The 19,597-nt window shown below is 36.7% G+C and overlaps 1 protein-coding gene across 2 annotated transcripts in view; it reads left to right on the top strand.

The window, feature by feature from the left end:
* The window catches only part of LOC149773053 (DNA-directed RNA polymerase III subunit RPC2-like), an 85,483-nt gene that overhangs the window by 34,226 nt on the left and 31,660 nt on the right, over positions 1-19,597 (top strand). For both annotated transcript variants that reach the window (XM_089946820.1, XM_089946821.1), the window contains exons 14-19: positions 1,043-1,205; positions 2,673-2,826; positions 5,075-5,149; positions 6,652-6,750; positions 10,880-11,007; positions 19,342-19,427. In XM_089946820.1, coding sequence (XP_089802946.1) covers positions 1,043-1,205; positions 2,673-2,826; positions 5,075-5,149; positions 6,652-6,750; positions 10,880-11,007; positions 19,342-19,427 — 705 coding nt within the window. The remainder of the gene's footprint in view (positions 1-1,042; positions 1,206-2,672; positions 2,827-5,074; positions 5,150-6,651; positions 6,751-10,879; positions 11,008-19,341; positions 19,428-19,597) is intronic.

Below are 19,597 nucleotides of genomic sequence, written 5' to 3'. Positions count from 1 at the left end.
TCATCATAGATGTGTCTATACTGATATAAATTTGATCATGAGCACTCAAAATTTTAAGTTACTGAATTTTAATATCATGGTGTTTGCACAGATTTACAGTGGGAACTGAATTAGTGCAGAGTCCTGAGCTCTTGAGTTTTGTGCAGAAATATGGAATCCAAGCAGAATACTTCCAGAAGTGTAGAGGTTTTCAATCTTGGATTTAGTCTCCCCATTGTGTTTCACACTGATATGCATATTCACAGAACATTTGTATAGTAGTAGGAAAAGTAAGTGAGAAATTTAGATACATATCATAAACAAGACAAACAGTATGTGGGGGGAGAATGAGAAGGTAGGATTCTAATTGCACCCTGTTTGCTTATGAGTGTGGCACAGTAACCAATAAGCCACTGTGCTCCTCCTTAATCTTTGATATAAGATAATGTAACTTTTTGTGCAGCAGCTATTGTTATTAAAACTAAATTTTGAAAATATTTAAGAGAGGAAGCGAAGCAGCGGGAGTGGAGTCTGCATAAGAAAACACTGAGAGATAGGGAAGAAATAAACACACTTATGATTAGAGTGATAGATAGTGACAGTACTGAAGAAAAAAGATGAAAGTATGAATTTTGAAGAAACATAGTAATTCTGTATAGTAAATGCTGGCTGAGTGCAGTACATTCTCTTTATCTCATTCTCTTCTAGGAGCAACCGACTGCCTTTCCAGCACTCCTTGCTGCTCATAATTGAAAAAAAATTGCCTTTGAATTATCTTGTTGCTCTGAGTAAATATCGAATGGTCAAAAAAATAGGGATATGTGAGAAAATATTCTTTTTATAGCAAAATAGCAAACACCTATCAATTGTCAAAGGTGGTACCCAAATGCTTTGCCTCTCCAAACCCTCACTCATACTCAGCCTCCATTACCTGTGGATTCACTCTTCTGGAAAAGGAAAGGATTTGAAACACTCAGTATGGAATTGGGGAGGGTATTTATCACACATTAATGAGTTAAATGTGTATTTGTACTGATGAATGTTGCTCTGTATCATATCACAGGCTTGTGGCTTGGTAAAGAATCTGGCCTTGATGACCCACATTACTACAGACCACAATGAGACACCAATCATTAGACTGGCATTCAATCTTGGTGTGGAGGACATACAGTTACTGAGTGGAGAGGAGATGACCAGTTCACATGTCTACCTTGTCTTTCTCAATGGTAATATTTGTTTCTTATGTCATCATCATTCATTTCATTTCTTATAGCTTGTTAAATACTCTTAATGGCATTTAATGAATATATACAACATAAATTTTAGTTTGACTGGGCCTTTTTCTGTGTGATATAACCAGGAGGGATGAATAAGTTAAAAATGAAGAGAGACATGTTGCTTTTCTGTAGTTTCCTTTGCTTCTCAAAGTTCATTAATTCTTTTAGCATATCCTGATGAATATCATCAGCATTTTCAAAATTTGAAACATAGGTAATTTCCCCTTTCCTCAGTAATTACTATCTGAGCGTATTTATGTAGTGTCTGTGTGTATATTCAGTTTGGTAATATTGGGCAACTTCATTACTTCCCATGCCTGTAGAAGAATTGAGGACTACCTGAGCATACTACTTTGTAATATCTGTATGTGTATTCAGTTTGGCAATATTGTACACATCCTTCATTATTTGATAATAGACTTCAAAGAGTTTGGAATATGCTTGAGTTAGTTAATTGATATGGATTATAGTCATAGGCTAAATTTTTTTATCCATGCCTCATAGAATAGGGTCAGGATTTGGAAAATGGAAGTAGCATATAATGAAAAGTTTACATAAGAAAGGACATGCTGCTTTGGCAGCAGAGTTGTAGTGTAAACTGATTTCTAGGCATTTTAGTTTTCTTTAAGTTTTTCAGTGATTTTTGTGTGACATGTTTCATCAAGGTACAAAAATTACATCAAATGCGATAAAAGGTTAATTTATTCTTGAAACAAGGACAAACTAATTTTTAAGGTCACCTGGCTGTAAGGCCCTGTGAACTTAAGGTATGGTCCTGTGTCTGTAAAGTGTTGTCCATACATTAACCATGCTTGGTACTGCTTTTGAGGCCATATTTCTGCTCCAATTTCAATAAAGCCTGGAATGTGGGATTATATTGTAAAAGCTTCATGTGAGTTTAACAATTAGCAAGATCCACTCATATTAAAGAAGGTGATCTTGCATCTGATTGGCTGAGTTTGCTACCACTCTGGAGGCCATATTTCTGACTCTGTATAATCAGACATGGAATATATGCTTATGACTTCAAGATCTTGTCTGTGTTTGACAGCGAGTGAGATCCACACATATTGATGAGGTGCTCTTGCTCTGATTGGCTGAACCTGAAACTACTTTGAGGCCAATATTTTTCTTATTTAATTTTGGTCAAACTTGGAATATTTGCTATTAACAGTAATAATAATAACAGTAAAATGTTTGACTATTAAGTTATCAAGCCAGGTGAGCAATATGAGGCTCACATGCTCCTCTTGCTTAATCTTTGCTTTGTTTCTGGATATTTGTCCTGATTAGAAACTATTCTTGTAACATGATGGATGATATTCTTGTATCATTTTATTATTATTCAGTATAGAGTCCCAGAAAATGAAGTTTTATTTTGTATGCAGATACAGTAATGTACATTTATTTTTTCAGGTAATATATTGGGAGTTATCAGAGATTACAAGAAACTTGTGAGAACATTTCGATTGATGAGAAGGGCTGGTTACATCAATGAATTTGTTTCTATCTGTCCAAATCATGCTCACAGATGTGTCTACATATCCTCTGATGGAGGTCGAGTCTGCAGGTTGGTAAAATCTGTTACCTTTGAGTGTGTTGCCATCTCTTTCAGGCATGAGTATATTCTCTGATGGAGGTCTAGTCTGCGGGTTGGTAAAATCTGTTACCTTTGAGTCTGTTGAAAGCTTTTTCAGGCATGAGTATGACAGTTAACTTTTCTTGAGTTGTTGTTTTGACCATAGGTACCAACACAGAGTCTTCCATTAGCTCCATTTCTCTGCAATTACAGGTGTAAAACTTGGTGAGTATATTTATCTTAATTGGAGTACTATGACTTGCTGGTTAGCATACTGGATTTGTTACCAGAAAGGTTCAAATTCTGTCCAGACTAGGCCTGGTTGGCCACTGGCAAAGCAGTTTACTCTAGTTGCCTCAGACAATTTAATCTTTACTGTGTTACTATGCTGTTAAACACCAATCATTGAAACAACTATCATCTTGAGAAACTAGCTTCTAGCAAATGTGGATCATTGCAACCTTTTTTTAGGTTCCAGGGAATATTTTCAATCTTTGCACTAAATTCTGTTTTACTAACTCTGTTGCATGTATGGTCATCACACTTGATAAATAAAATTTCAGTTTTATTATATCCATTTGTGGATTTTATGTTCTCGGATCCTACATAAGTTAAAGTGATCTATTTTCTTTCAACAACTTTTGACATTTTCTTGGTTTGGACAGACATTTCAACATATGTCAGAACTTGAATATTCCTTAAAATCATACCAGTGTTCATATATAATAATTAATTTTATCAAGTTGAAATTTGAAGAAACAGAATTCAAGTTTTGAATGAAAAAGATGCAGATATTTGTCAGGGTCAAGTCACCTGCAAGAAACTGATTGTTTTCCAACCTTTTCCACTATCACATGCTTTAAAATATTTTGATCCCAAACATGTATCACTTGCTATTGAAAGACTTAAAAAACCTTGATTAGTTCATTCATTTTATTCCAGTCATGATGAAGAAAGCATTCTTTAACTGCAAGTGTTTCTTTCTGGTGACTTGACTGCACATCATAAGTACCATTATGCAGAGATAACACCTGTCTTGTAGGGGCATGGTATTAGAAATGAGAAGGGATATCAATCATAAAATAAAATGGGGTGTGTGGTGCAAATGTAAAGCCAGGTATTAGGGTGGAGACTGTAGAGTTTGGGAGGGAAGAATATCAGAACCCTCTGCACCTGCTTTGTTGGGACACTGTAAAAAGTACCATGATTATCAGTATCTCACATTTTATGCTCGTTCCGTTGATCCTAATTTTACCATTTAAGTTATCAGTATCTTAAGTACTTTGATTTGGTTCTTGGTGCAAATTACTTTTACTTTTCATTTTTTTCAGTCAAAGTGGGATGTTGAAGGCAATTATTTGCTTCAAAATTTGTTTATCAGCCTTTTTTTATTAGTTATAAGCGGTGCCCCAAGTGGCTGAGTGGTCTAAAACGCTCTCCATTATGGATCACTGCCATCTCACCTCTGTCTGCATGGGTTCGAGTCCAGGATTTGACCAATGTGGATATGTGAGGAATCATGCCAGTAGCTTCTCTTGGGTCGGTGGTTCTTCCTGGGGTTTTCTTGGGTTCTTCCTCCACCCTTAATACTGGCCGCCATGCATAGCCTATCGTGTGCTGAAAAATGGCATTAAACCCCACAACAACAACAACAACAACATTAGTTACAAACAGCTAACACAATAATATTCTACTTTTACAAATTTAAAAATTGTAGCCATCTAATTTTACAGTACTGTAACATTTTATGATATATATAGTTGCATTGCCCTTATGTACGTTTAATTTTGAGCTGGTTACTTCAGAAGATAACAAGAAGGCTGACACATATGATTTCCCAACTTAAACTAAGTAATTATGAAAGTGTTTGCAGTCCCTCTTTTACATATTACTGACAATGTTTTCATTAAAATCATACAATTTCATGGTGTATAGAATTTATAATAATAACAGATTTAAGAAGAATAATCACTGACTGTAAATTTAATAGTGTTGTCCTGTTTATATGATTTAGAGAATTTCCATCAAAAACATGAATGAACCTCATCTCATTGTATAAAGAAAGAGAACCAATTTGCATAAGCTAATCTGTATTGAATAATTTTCTGTACATTGCTTTGTATCTTATATAAAGAGCCTAATTGAAGAGAACCTTATTGGATGTGAAACTAGTTACATAGTTTAAGCCACAGTACTATTAAAAGTATCAAGTTTTCATAATCTGTTCTTGATTTTGCAGACCCTATATTATCGTTAAGGATGGCAAGCCTCTGGTTACAAGCAAACATATTGAAGAGCTGACACAAGGATTTAGGTAAGATAGCAGTGATTGTCTAATGAAGTACATATGCATCAAACAATTTTTTTTGGTGGTGGTGGTGAGGGGTTTTGTAACTTTAACAATATATATTTATTGAAGGGTAGCCATCAAACTTTTGTATGTAGTAGCAGTAGGGTGTGTGAATCTGTGTTTGTGTGTGTGTATCATTTGAATTTTTAACATAGCTTCAGCGATTTTTCAGTCATATCGCTGTAATATATGCACTGTGACAACTGATAGTGATGTCTAGCACTGGGGCATCATGTCACAGACATGTAGCATCATGTCCCACTCAATCACATTATCATGACAACAGGATGACCAGTCCGAGCACTAACCTGTCAGTGCTGAGTGCCAAGCAAGGTAGCTGTTAGTACACTTTTAGAAGTCTTTGGTATGACTTGACAGGGTTTTGAACCAGTGACCTCCCACATCTGCGGTGGATGTTCAAACCATCAGGCCACTGGAGTGGTTTATTATATAAATTATTGCAAAAGGGAATGAAGTCCGAACTGCAGTAATGACAGTCCAGTGTTTTTTCAAATTCCAATATCATTACCTAATTTTTTTCTTCGCTTCTTGCATGTGTGAGAAAATGTATTACTTTATCATTAACAGTCACACATTTAAGATGAAATTAGTAATAACCTCTGCTAAAAGCAATTACAATACTATTACTGTATATACTCATAAGTTGAGCCCAGCTGCAAACTGCATACACCCAGATCTGCCATCACATGATATGCTGAAAGATGTGTGTTTTTTAGTTTGTTAGGAGTGATGAGTAGAACAAACAACATAGACCTTGATCTGCCTGCACATTATGCAGTAGTAGACCAGGATCTTTGTTGTTTGCATTTGGAATTGGCTTTTAAATGAGTATATACGGTACACATGTTTATTAAGTGCATTTATTGTAGTTATTATAATAACAAAGTTTAAAGATTTTTTGAAATATCACTGTTGGAAGTAACATGAAGTCAGATACATGTTATGCACTTTTTCCCTGAAAACACAATAAATTGCATCAGCAATATTTGTGTAAAATAGGTAAGATATAAATTATAACTTTTCTAATGCCATTGTAATTTATGTCAGGGTAATTGTCAAGTGTGTGCATTTAGGATAATTTCTCTGTAATTGCATGTACATTATTAAACTTTGGATAAATTAACCTTACTGCCAGTAAAGTAGCTAACAATTACATATATTCATATTCTACCTATCACTGTTTTTTTTATACATTAAAAATAGATGCTATTCCATTAATACTGTTTCATTTAAATAGCCACCAAACTTGTGAAGCGCACTCATTTTGAAGACAAATATTTGGATCTCCAAAGGGCAGGTTACACTAACCTACTTGCTCTAATGACTGTTTTAGGTTGTTGGATCATACTTCATCAGAACACACGAGACACATCATTAAGTACGTTATTTTTGTTTTTAAAAGTTTTCTTGGTGGATACCTGCAACACATTTTTGTTTCACTTCAGGAGTTTTGAAGACTTTTTGAAGGAGGGTATGGTGGAGTACCTGGATGTGAATGAGGAAAATGACTGCATGATATCACTAAATGAGGATAATATTACAAGGTCAAATTATAGATTTTGATGATATCACTAAATTAGGATACTATTGCAAGGTCAGATCATAGATTTTGATGATATGACTAAATGAGGATAATATTACAAGATCAGATCTTAGATTTTGATGATATGACTAAATAAGGATAATATTGCAAGGTCAGATCATAGATATTGATGATATCACTAAATGAGGATAATATTGCAAGGTCAGATCATATATTTTGATGATATCACTAAATGATGATACTATTACAAGGTCAGATCATAGATTTTGATGATATGACTAAATGAGGATAATATTACAAGGTCAGATCGTAGATTTTGTTTCTACCTGCAGAACATTTATTAACAAAATATAGAGGCTAAACCCTGTACATACTCCGTTCTTTTTCATGAACAAAGAGTACATATTTCATTTATTAATATTAATAATATTGAGGACTTTGTATAGTGTCTAATCTTTAGAAGCTCTAAGCACTTTACAACATTAGACAACACCTATAAGATAAAAAACATAATGGTATGATTACAAAAACAAACACCATGACATTAGAAAACATTAAAAAAACATGCTGAGAATACTTAAGGTAGGAAACATTATTAGATCTTTAAGTTTGTTCTTGCAGTCGAAATAAGTGAGTTTTGAGAGCCCTTTTGAATGTGATCACTGTCTTTGTGTCTAAGTTCAGTGGGCAATACATTCCACGTTGCTGGGCCCTGGTATGCAAAAGAACGCTGTCCATACGACTTTGTTTTCATAGTGGGAATAATGAGTATACGACTGTCAGATGAGGATCATAAGTATCTTGTTGGTGTGTCACATGGGTGAGGTCGGATAGGTATGTTGGACTAGAGTCTGACAGTGAAACGTAGCACAGAGAACAAATTTTGTGTTTGATTCTGGATTGAATGGATAGTCAGTGTAGGGTACGGAGCAGCGGGGTGGTGTGCTCTGATCGTGGTATTCTAAGTATGATCCGAGCAGCTGTGTTTTGAAGTTTCTGGAGCAGATATGGAGATGAACCAGACAGAATTGAGTTACAGTAGTCCAGTCTTGAAAGTACTAATGAACACACAAGTGTTTTAGTGGCATCAACTGAAAGATATTTGCGAATCGAGCTGATGCGTCTCAGCTCAAGATATGTAGCCTTGCATATGTTCATGACATGTTGGTGCAATGTGAGAGTACTGTCCAGAGTAACACCTAGGTTTCATACTGATTGTATGAATTTAATTTTTGGTGTTGCTGATATTTATTGTTTGAGGTAAAGGATGTGAATGAGAAAGTCATTGTGTTGTGATCAGAATGGCCTCAGTTTTATCATCTTTCATCTGCAGCTTGTTACATGTCATCCATGATTTCACATCAGAAAAGCACCTCTCTACACCTTGGATGGTAGCATCAACTTCAGTTGGGTGGCAAGATTTGTATATTTGGGTGTCATCAGGGTACAATGGGTGAAACACTGGACGATGATCTATGACACTTGAGAGCGACTGAGTGTACAGAATGAAGATAACAGGTCCAAGAACAGACCCCTGTGGAACACCACAACATAGATCAACTGGGCTGGAGTGTATTGCATTTGCAGATACAATTTGTGTCCTGTTGACCAAGTATGACTTGAACCATAGTAAGGCTGTATCATGAATGCCAAATACATGCTGGAGACGGTGAAGTAATATACCATGGTCGATTGTGTCAGATGCTGCAGACAAATCAAGGAGGGTGAGGACTGTAATCTTTCTGCTATCCAATGCAGAGAGAATGTCATTAACTACTTTTAGAAGAGTAGTTTCAGTACTGTGGCAAGGGCGATATGCAGATTGTACATTGCTAAAAAGACTGTTGGAATTTAGATGAGATACAAGCTGGGATAGAACAAGATTTTTTTATATGAATGGGGGATTAGAAACTGGGCGGTAGTTCTTTAAATCGTTATGGTCTAGTGTTGGTTTCTTCAGCATAGGCTTTACTATGGCAGTTTTGAAAAATGATGGGAATTCCCCGGATAAGAGAGAGGTATTAATAACATCAGTTAGTGAAGGCAATACTGGATCTAAGCACTCAGGCAGCAGTGATGTTGGAATTGGATCAAGTTCACATGACTTTGGTGCACTCTTCATCAGGATTGTACGTATGAAAAACAGACAATTATTATTCATCATTTATCCAGCATTGCACATCAGATCCCAAGGGCAGGGGACACTGTACCCCACCATCAACATTTGGAAATGCACAGCATTTTATAGAACAAAGAAAAAGAAGAACATAGTTGTAAATAATACACTAATAGTGCTTTAAAATAAGATAATCTTATTTGCTTTAGCAGTTTTGCTACCTGAGCTTTTTTGTCTGCACTGCAATATTATTTATTTTGTGACATTTACATTATGTCAGTAAAGGTTTTATCATATACTCAAATCTCTCATGAAACCATTACCATGTTTGAGTACCTAGTAAACCTAAAATGAGCTGTACCATGGAATTCTCCATTCTAGATCTTGTCCTCATTTAACTTTAGTGTATACTCATAATCTGCCAGAAATTAGTATAATAAATACCCATGTTTACTGAATTACTTTTCTTTCCAAAGTAATCATGAATAAATGACAAATTGCATAAATTTAGTCTCTTTTGTCATTATTTTAACCCCAAAATAAATCTTTCTCACCATAGGAATGACTTGAACCTCGAAAATACATTACACTAACTGGTGTGAAACATTTTATACTGCAAATTGGCTGACTACCCTAAAAACCTTGAATGCTTTCGTTTCCAGTGACAATGTTTTAAGATGGATATTTATTGCCAGATACGTTGTTTTAAAATAGATTTTTGTTGCCATCTTAAAGTTTTTATCACCATTGGTGACTATGGCCATTGCTAATGCCAACAGAGACGTGGACATCGACTAATGAAAAGCTGTGGGCATTTTGTTTCAACAATGAATTGCAGGAAACCCACACAAATACTCAATGTGCAATGCTAATGCCCTTCTTTGTTTAATTATTTGTAACTGGAAGATGAAAACAGATCTTTCCAAAAATAGCTATCTATTCCTTTTATACATTTTGTGGCTTGTGAATATAATACAGTTATTCTGTGTTAATGTTGAAATAAGAAAATCAGCATAGAGAACTCTATAGAATTATACAGTGACAAGATTATGTAAAATAGCTAGTTGCAAGTAGTTATAAAGAAGAAATAGAATAATCAGTAACCAGTCATTGAAACTCAGATCCTTTAAGGTTAAACATTTAACCCATTACCCCATGCAAGCGCCCTTGGATGCCTCTACTCCATTAACATACAGGCACCTTTGGATGCCTCCACCTGATTCACATAGAAGCACCTTTTGACGCCTGCTGTAAACATCAGCCATTTTGAGCAGGTTTTCATGGCACCACCTTCAGAGAAAACCCCCTACTACATTTATTGCTGTGGATGACCATTACCTCAGATCACGTGGTCGCTGTTTATGCTCTGGTTGAAATCTTCTATTTAAAGTAACTGGGTTGTATTCTCCTCTCTCCAAAATGGAGGTTACAGATTTCGTTCAGGCCTTATGGAGTTTTCACGATTGGAATCACAACTATGAAAGCTTCAATAACTTTGGTAAAGGCTGTGATATTGATGTACGCAGCAATTAGTTTTTATAAATTATCAAATTCAGATGACTTAGTGATGTAGACACAGATGAAAAACTTGTAAATTTCGAGTATGAGAAATAGCAGTTACGGTTGGTCACATGGCTTCACTGACGAGTTCTCTCAAGATTTTAAAGCAAATAAAAATTTTTCTGTAAAAAATAATTACACAGCTGTAACAATTGGACTTTACTCTTAATTTTTTCCATACATAGTAGGTGGTACCCAAAATGTAAAATAGTTAAAATTGCTGTTAAATATAACATAGACTTCACTGCTTAACATTTAACAGTGTGTGTATCGAGTCGAATAGGTAACAGGTGTTCTGTTTATAGTACACTGCATTGGGTAACTTTGCTACATGTGTATCGAAGGGCTAAAAAGCCATACACTCTATGAGGTAAAGGGTTAAGCAATTGTAACATAGAAGAAATTCTTTATTTATGAATTCCATTGCATACATGGTGTACTTTATCAATTACAGAGACACCACACACTTGGAGATTGAACCATTCACCATTCTTGGTGTCTGTGCTGGATTGATTCCATACCCTCACCACAATCAAAGTCCTAGAAATACGTATCAGTGTGCTATGGGTAAACAGGCTATGGGTATGTAGGTATTTATTACTTCTCATTATTGTCTTATCTGTAAAGCTTCTCATGATTTTAACAACAGTATTGTTGCTGGTAACTCTTGTTTTTTATTGTTGTTGTGGTGACATTGGTGGTGCAGGCATCTTCTCCAGCAAATACATTACCTGATCACATTACATTAGGATAACTTTCTTTTCTGCCTCTGAATCAAGCCCACCCAGAAGGATGGAAAAATATATTTCTGTCTATATATTATGTAGATGAAAGGAAGCAACTCTTACAGGTTAACTTCTTTCTACCCATTAGGTGGGTACCAGTATACCAAATTATCCAGTTGAGGGTTTCAGGGTAGATCAGTTTTTCACCTAATTGTGTTACGCTCTTTAAATAAAGTCATTGTTATTATTATTATTATTAACTAGTTTTTCATTTTTGCAACATGTAGATGGATATCCTTCAGATATCCTTCAGAAAATCTAGTTAATTATATAAATTAATCATCCAAAGTTCTTTTTCAGTGATGCATTCTAAGTAAAAATGTTTCTTTTATCAGAGGTATACAACATGTTTGTAAAATCTGGTGAATTTATTGATATTTTGAAATTACTGTACCATTTTGTTTTCATCACATTTGACTTAGAACAGCAACATATATTTTCACCAGTGGTGTTTCCCGGGTACTGTCTTGAAGTTATTATTCTAATTATAACCCACTTTTATAATGCAGTTGGCATATGTTTATATGATTATATATATATTTGTTGAGATTCATAGTAGTAGAGGACATTCATTAAACATGCCAGTTCTGTACCAATTGCTCTCCAATATGCATGTGTTAACAGTGTGCACTGTGGACAGACAGTACATGGTCTAAGGTCCTTAGAAAACAGCTCAAGGACTGCAAAAAGAAGCAGTATCTGTTTCTTCTCAAGATGAATTACTGTGTCTATGTCCACAGAATCTTGCACAAGTCTAATGAGAGATGTCAAGGTGCCCACTCATGAAGATTTAGAAAACAATGCTAGGTCTTAATGCAGTAAGAATGAGAGACAATTGCAACCAAGAGTTGGAATCATGCATGGTCTCTCTAATAAATAAGGCTATATCATCGAGACTGTCAACAGTGGAACAGGACATTTTTCAGGACACCATTTTGGATAGGCCTTTAGCTCAGCCCATGAGGTGTGACAGTCCTAAGGCAAATATCACCCTGCCTATTGGGTGTGAGGGTGCATAAACCTACCTATCTCTGCCAGTTATGCACAAATGTACAAATACCCTGTACTACATCTATGCACAACAAAGTTCTTGTCATATGTGAGTGCATATTATTTTACTCGTATGGATGGCTGGACCGACCAAGCTACATTTTGACTTGTACATACAGATGGGCAGCCTTACCATCCAAACATGGAATTTATCATCTTCTCTGGGGTGCCAGATGCGTCCTTTTAATCAGGCTAAGATTGATCTCATTCTGTAAAATGATTTGGTGATCCAAGTCTTGTCCGAGGGCCTCAAAATATTGTTTACCAGGCCTCCATTTTTGACACACCCCTTCATGATGAAAACGCCAAGTGATCATAGGAATGCAGACATACTACAAAAGGAGATATATCATTTACTCATTAAGCGTGCACTGGAGATTGTATGAAAGTGTACTCTTAAGTCTTCTGTTCCAGACTGTTTCTGATGACAAAGTCCAACAGCAAATTGAGACAGGTGATCAACCTCAGCAAGCCCAACCAATTCATTTTGGACTGGAAATTCAAGATCAGGATGGGAATTTCATCTGTCTTTTGTTGTATGCAATGACATCATAATCAGCTTAGACCTGCTGAAAACACATTTTCACATTCCAGTCAATATGATGTCATGCAAGTATCTTCACTTCACCTGTTGAGGCATATTATATTAATTCCATACTCTTCCTGTCAGCGTCAACATAAGCCCTTGGGCCTTTACAATAAAAATTAGAATGTGTAATCTCTTGGTGAGGGGCTGAAACTGCCAGATAGTTCTGATTGGCCCTCTATGATGGGACAGATCCTGGATCAGTGATCTGATCTCCCTGGCAACAGACATACCCAGGAAAGTCATGGTGAACCCCACCCTGCTCGTGCAGACCAGATCACCACTGTTCCATTGGTGACAAGAGAAATTCCTTCAACCCTGGCTCTTGTTAGTAATGTGAAAAAGAGTTTGTAACTTCACTTGTGGAAAGGACATAATAGCCAGAAAGCTCTCCACTCTGTACACATAAAAAGGCTTACAAAGGAAAAAGGAGAGTTTTCTTAAAATAGACTGGTATCATATTAATGATGTCACACTACTCTCTGCCTCCAGTCTTCATCTACTCAACTTATTCTCTTTCTCTGGTCCATGCATGGTCTCTCTCTGATAGCATTTGCTTCAGCTTGCAGGGTCAGTGAGCCATATGCCATCTCCGTGGACCCAAACTGCATGTACTTCTGTCATATCAATTGTACTGATGACAACACCTGATTTTATTGCAAAAGAACAGGTTACCATCACTAGGCTATCAGCAAATAACTATTTACCCCCCCCCACCTTAATTGATTTGTTGAGAGAGGCAAAGCTTCAGTATTCTGTATGCATTCTCAAAAATTATCTGAAGCATACAGAGAACATCTGCAGTGGCTGGAACAGATTTATTCTGCCTCTCAAGTTTAGAAAGCAAGACATAATACTACAAGCACTAGCCACATGGTTAAAGGGAGTTATAAGATTTGCATATGCTGACCTCTCTCAGGAACAGGAAATGCCACATGAAGATCTCTGCTCACAAAATATGTGCAATTTCCACAAGCCTGGCATTCACATGTAATGTCTCCATGCATAGTGGAATCAGTTGGATGGCATGCCCAGACCACTTTCTCCAGCTTTTATCTGCTGGTCTTGGCCTTGCATGGGAACTATACCTTATAGGGCTGATGGTATCTACAGACAGTAACAACTGCTCACTTTTGAAAGCACAAACTTATAACCAGGCAGTATTCTCCACCTTCTTGTATGTGCATAACAAAAGTCTATCATTGTGCTAAACTAACATGAGGGAAATTTCATCCATTAGTAGTGCAAGCATGCTCCACCTGGGTAACATTGGTTAATGTATGATGCACAGTATTTCCTTTTCCTCTACCTGTTATACTAATGTAATGCAATCAGGTAATGTATCTGATATGGACAGCAAATTTTTTGAGTAACTTGTGTTTCCCCTATAATACTTATGTAATCACTTATATGTTAGTAAAACAATAATCAGGGATGCTGAAGTTTTCAGTAAATGAGCAAGCTAAGTTAAGTAGAACAGAATCACCATGGAATGGGAGATACCCGAGCAATTAGGGGCTGTCGTTAGAATGTACAGTCTCATCACATAAAAAGCTGTTGGGTTCCTTATGCCATGCTATTTCATCTAGTACTCTGAGATAGAATGGATACCCCGGTATCAGTCCCCCACTACCATTCAGGAAGGAGGCCTTACAGGTGAAAAGTGCAGGTATAGAATGAGTCTCATTTTGTAGCAAGACCTGAAATCCTGTATTTTGCTCTTTCTTCTTGGATTCCTTATGAACAAGGACAATTCATATCTTATATGGTCCCAGCTCTTCATTCATCTGAGCAGAACCAAAACTCCCTTTGGTTTTTAATTTCTCTCCTGCTAGAAAATCCCTTGGAAATCATACCTTGTGGTTCACCCGTTCACCAGAAGAATCATTATCTTAGCTTGGGGATCTCTTGACCTCATTAGTCTTCTCAATGCAACCATGAATGCTCCTGCCTTGCTATCAAATCACAAGACCCTCGTATTCTCCATGGTGGCCAAAACTGTGCCAATAAAACCCAGTGATTGAAGTTTCCGATTGTGTGGTAACAGGTCAACAAAGTTCAAAAACTTAAGCTGTATGAAGACATCCATACTCATTTACCCCTTGCATCAGTGCACTTATTTCTAAATCTAAGGCTGTATGAAGACATCCATACTCATTTGCCCCTTGCATCAGTGCACTTATTTCTAAATCTGAGGTTGTATGAAGACATCCGTACTCATTTGCCCCTTGCATCAGTGCACTTCTTTCTAAATCTAAGGTTGTATGAAGACATCCGTACTTATTTGCCCCTTGCATCAGTGCACTTATTTCTAAATCTAAGGCTGTATGAAGACATCCATACTCATTTGCCCCTTGCATCAGTGCACTTATTTCTAAATCTCAGGTTGTATGAAGACATCCGTACTCATTTGCCCCTTGCATCAGTGCACTTATTTCTAAATCAAAGGTTGTATGAAGACATCTGTATTCATTTGCCCCTTGCATCAGTGCACTTATTTCTAAATCTAAGGTTGTATGAAGACATCCGTACTCATTTGCCCCTTGCATCAGTGCACTTATTTCTAAATCTAAGGTTATATGAAGACATCCGTACTCATTTGCCCCTTGCATCAGTGCACTTATTTCTAAATCTAAGGCTGTATGAAGACATCCATACTCATTTGCCCCTTGCATCAGTGCACTTATTTCTAAATCTAAGGCTGTATGAAGACATCCATACTCATTTGCCCCTTGCATCAGTGCACTTATTTCTAAATCTGAGGTTGTATGAAGACATCCGTACTCATTTGCCCCTTGCATCAGTGCACTTCTTTCTAAATCTAAGGTTGTATGAAGACATCCGTACTTATTTGCCCCTTGCATCAGTGCACTTATTTCTAAATCTAAGGCTGTATGAAGACATCCATACTCATTTGCCCCTTGCATCAGTGCACTTATTTCTAAATCTCAGGTTGTATGAAGACATCCGTACTCATTTGCCCCTTGCATCAGTGCACTTATTTCTAAATCAAAGGTTGTATGAAGACATCTGTATTCATTTGCCCCTTGCATCAGTGCACTTATTTCTAAATCTAAGGTTGTATGAAGACATCCGTACTCATTTGCCCCTTGCATCAGTGCACTTATTTCTAAATCTAAGGTTATATGAAGACATCCGTACTCATTTGCCCCTTGCATCAGTGCACTTATTTCTAAATCCGAGGCTGTATGAAGACATCCGTACTCATTTGTCCCTTGCATCAGTGCACTTATTTCTAAATCTAAGGTTGTATGAAGACATCTGTACTCATTTGCCCCTTGCATCAATGCACTTATTTCTAAATCCGAGGCTGTATGAAGACATCCATACTCATTTGCCCCTTGCATCAGTGCACTTATTTCTAAATCTAAGGTTGTATGAAGACATCCGTACTCATTTGCCCCTTGCATCAGTGTACTTATTTCTAAATCCGAGGCTGTATGAAGACATCCATACTCATTTGCCCCTTGCATCAGTGCACTTATTTCTCAATCTAAGGTTGTATGAAGACATCCGTACTCGTTTGCCCCTTGCATCAGTGCACTTATTTCTAAATCCTAGGCTGTATGAAGACATCCATACTCATTTGCCCCTGCATCAGTGCAGTTATTTCTAAAACCGAGGCTGTATGAAGACATCCATACTCATTTGCCCCTTGCATCAGTGCACTTATTTCTAAATCTAAGGCTGTATGAAGACATCCATACTCATTTGCCCCTTGCATCAATGCACTTATTTCTAAATCCGAGGCTGAATGAAGACATCCGTACTCATTTGCCCCTTGCATCAGTGCACTTATTTCTAAATCCGAGGCTGTATGAAGACATCCATACTCATTTGCCCCTTGCATCAGTGCACTTATTTCTAAATCCGAGGCTGTATGAAGACATCCGTACTCATTTGCCCCTTGCATCAGTGCACTTATTTCTAAATCTAAGGTTGTATGAAGACATCCATACTCATTTGCCCCTTGCATCAGTGCACTTATTTCTAAATCTAAGGCTGTATGAAGACATCCATACTCATTTGCCCCTTGCATCAGTGCACTTATTTCTAAATCTAAGGTTGTATGAAGACATCCGTACTCATTTGCCCCTTGCATCAGTGCACTTATTTCTAAATCCGAGGCTGTATGAAGACATCCATACTCATTTGCCCCTGCATCAGTGCAGTTATTTCTAAATCCGAGGCTGTATGAAGACATCCATACTCATTTGCCCCTTGCATCAGTGCACTTATTTCTAAATCTAAGGCTGTATGAAGACATCCATACTCATTTGCCCCTTGCATCAGTGCACTTATTTCTAAATCTAAGGTTGTATGAAGACATCCATACTCATTTGCCCCTTGCATCAGTGCACTTATTTCTAAATCCAAGGCTGTATGAAGACATCCATACTCATTTGCCCCTTGCATCAGTGCACTTATTTCTAAATCTAAGGTTGTATGAAGACATCCGTACTCATTTGCCCCTTGCATCAGTGCACTTATTTCTAAATCTAAGGCTGTATGAAGACATCCATACTCATTTGCCCCTTGCATCAGTGCACTTATTTCTAAATCTAAGGTTGTATGAAGACATCTATACTCATTTGCCCCTTGCATCAGTGCACTTATTTCTAAATCCGAGGCTGTATGAAGACATCCATACTCATTTGCCCCTTGCATCAGTGCACTTATTTCTAAATCCGAGGCTGTATGAAGACATCCATACTCATTTGCCCCTTCACTTATTTCTAAATCCAAGGCTGTATGAAGACATCCATACTCATTTGCCCCTTCACTTACTTCTAAATCCAAGGCTGTATGAAGACATCCGTACTCATTTGCCCCTTGCATCAATAGAACAAATACTAAGCTGGATCATGTACATTATTCCAAACTGAGTAATTGTCCATGAGTCCTTGTAAAAATGTCTTATGACTGATGTATAATGAAATAAATTTGTATCATTCTGTTGTGAAAAGTTTTGATGGTAACTGCTGGGTAAGTTAAAAGTTTAGTCAAGCATGCCATCATGAACTTTTTCTTTTGTAAAATTTGATTGGTTACAACTAGTGACAAAAATGACAGCTCTTTGCAGTGTTCTCAGTTTTAAGTCAATAAACACAAATACTTATTTTCCTTTATTTTCTTATGACCTGCTAGTAATGAACTTTAGGTACATCACTGAACATATCTAGGTCTTCTGTCTGATGTACATAGCATTAATTGGAAGTAGATCCATGGCTTAGGGGTCATTAAATGTCTTAGGGACAAGTGTACGATTGTCAAACCTATTTACAGCGTTTCTACTGTTTCAGCCAATAGACTTTTGTCTTACAAAATGGCTAAATGTTTCATGCAGCGATTACTGCAGAGCAGCACTATACCCCATATATACCATATATACATAGGGCAAACTTAGGGCATATACCATATATACATAGGGCAAACTTAGGGCATATACCATATATACATAGGGCACACTTAGGGCATATACCATATATACATAGGGCAAACTTAGGGCATATACCATATATACATAGGGCAAACTTAGGGCATATACCATATATACATAGGGCAAACTTAGGGCATATACCATATATACATAGGGTACACTTAGGGCATATTCCATATATACATAGGGCAAACTTAGGGCATATACCATATATACATAGGGCAAACTTAGGGCATATACCATATATACATAGGGCAAACTTAGGGCATATACCATATATACATAGGGCAAACTTGGGCATATACCATATATACTTGCTTTAAAGTCGGGTCCAGCTGCATATACATTGATCTGCCTTCACATTTGGACTTGTAAGCATGTATACACTGTATTTGGTAGTTATTGAGTGATGATCTCAGAAGCATGAGAGTTATGACCCAGGAGCCACATCCCCACCAACTTTAGAAAGACTGTACAAATGTACAGACCATTCTTATTTGTATCTTGAAGTTTCATACCTCTGTAAATTGTGTGACAGTTTAAACTCCTTATAGTTATTTCACATTTTATACACAATTTTAAAGATGCAAAAGTTATCCCCCACCATCTCTGCACCATAAGTGATGAATCATAATTTGAAAACCATTGTGCATTACATATATTCAAGTTTGTATGGTCACATATTATCCATTTGTTTTTAGTTGTGGGCATGATAAATCAGCTATCATTCATTTTTTTGTCACACATTTTATACCATGGTTATTAAAATGTACAGGTTGTAAAACACCTTTTATGTGTGTGCAATGTCAAATTTGGACATTTTATATCATAGTTATTACAATGTACAGGTTGTAAAACACTTTTTCTGTGTGTGTGATGGCAAATTTGGACATTTTTTAGAGGCAGTTGGCTCTAATTATACCTTTGATCAGACATCGTAACCTACTTTAGCCTGTTGACCATATATACGTCCTTAATTGCCAGATTGTCTTATTTATGTGTATGTTCAACTGCAAGCTATACACTTTTTTCAGGTACCATTGGTTACAATCAGAGGAACAGAATAGATACCTTGCTTTACCTGTTGTGTTATCCGCAAGCCCCTCTTGTCAAGTCTAAGGTAAGTTTTTGTGTGAGTGTGTGTGTGTGTGTGTGTTGATTACTTCAGAAATACCAATCTATTTTCTTTTGATATCTGTCAGTGTCTTTTTGCATTGTCATCTCATCTCAAATATTAGAATGTCTGGCTGCCTCTATGACTTTGTCTCATTTTGCGTGTCTGCCTACGTG

Source organism: Sinohyriopsis cumingii, unplaced genomic scaffold, assembly GCF_028554795.1.
Source record: "Sinohyriopsis cumingii isolate HCF-2022 unplaced genomic scaffold, ASM2855479v2 utg000913l, whole genome shotgun sequence".
In the NCBI taxonomy this organism is placed as follows: Eukaryota; Metazoa; Mollusca; class Bivalvia; order Unionida; family Unionidae; genus Sinohyriopsis; species Sinohyriopsis cumingii.
The sequence above is the reverse complement of the archived record's forward strand: the minus strand, read 5'-3'. Positions and strand labels throughout refer to the sequence as shown.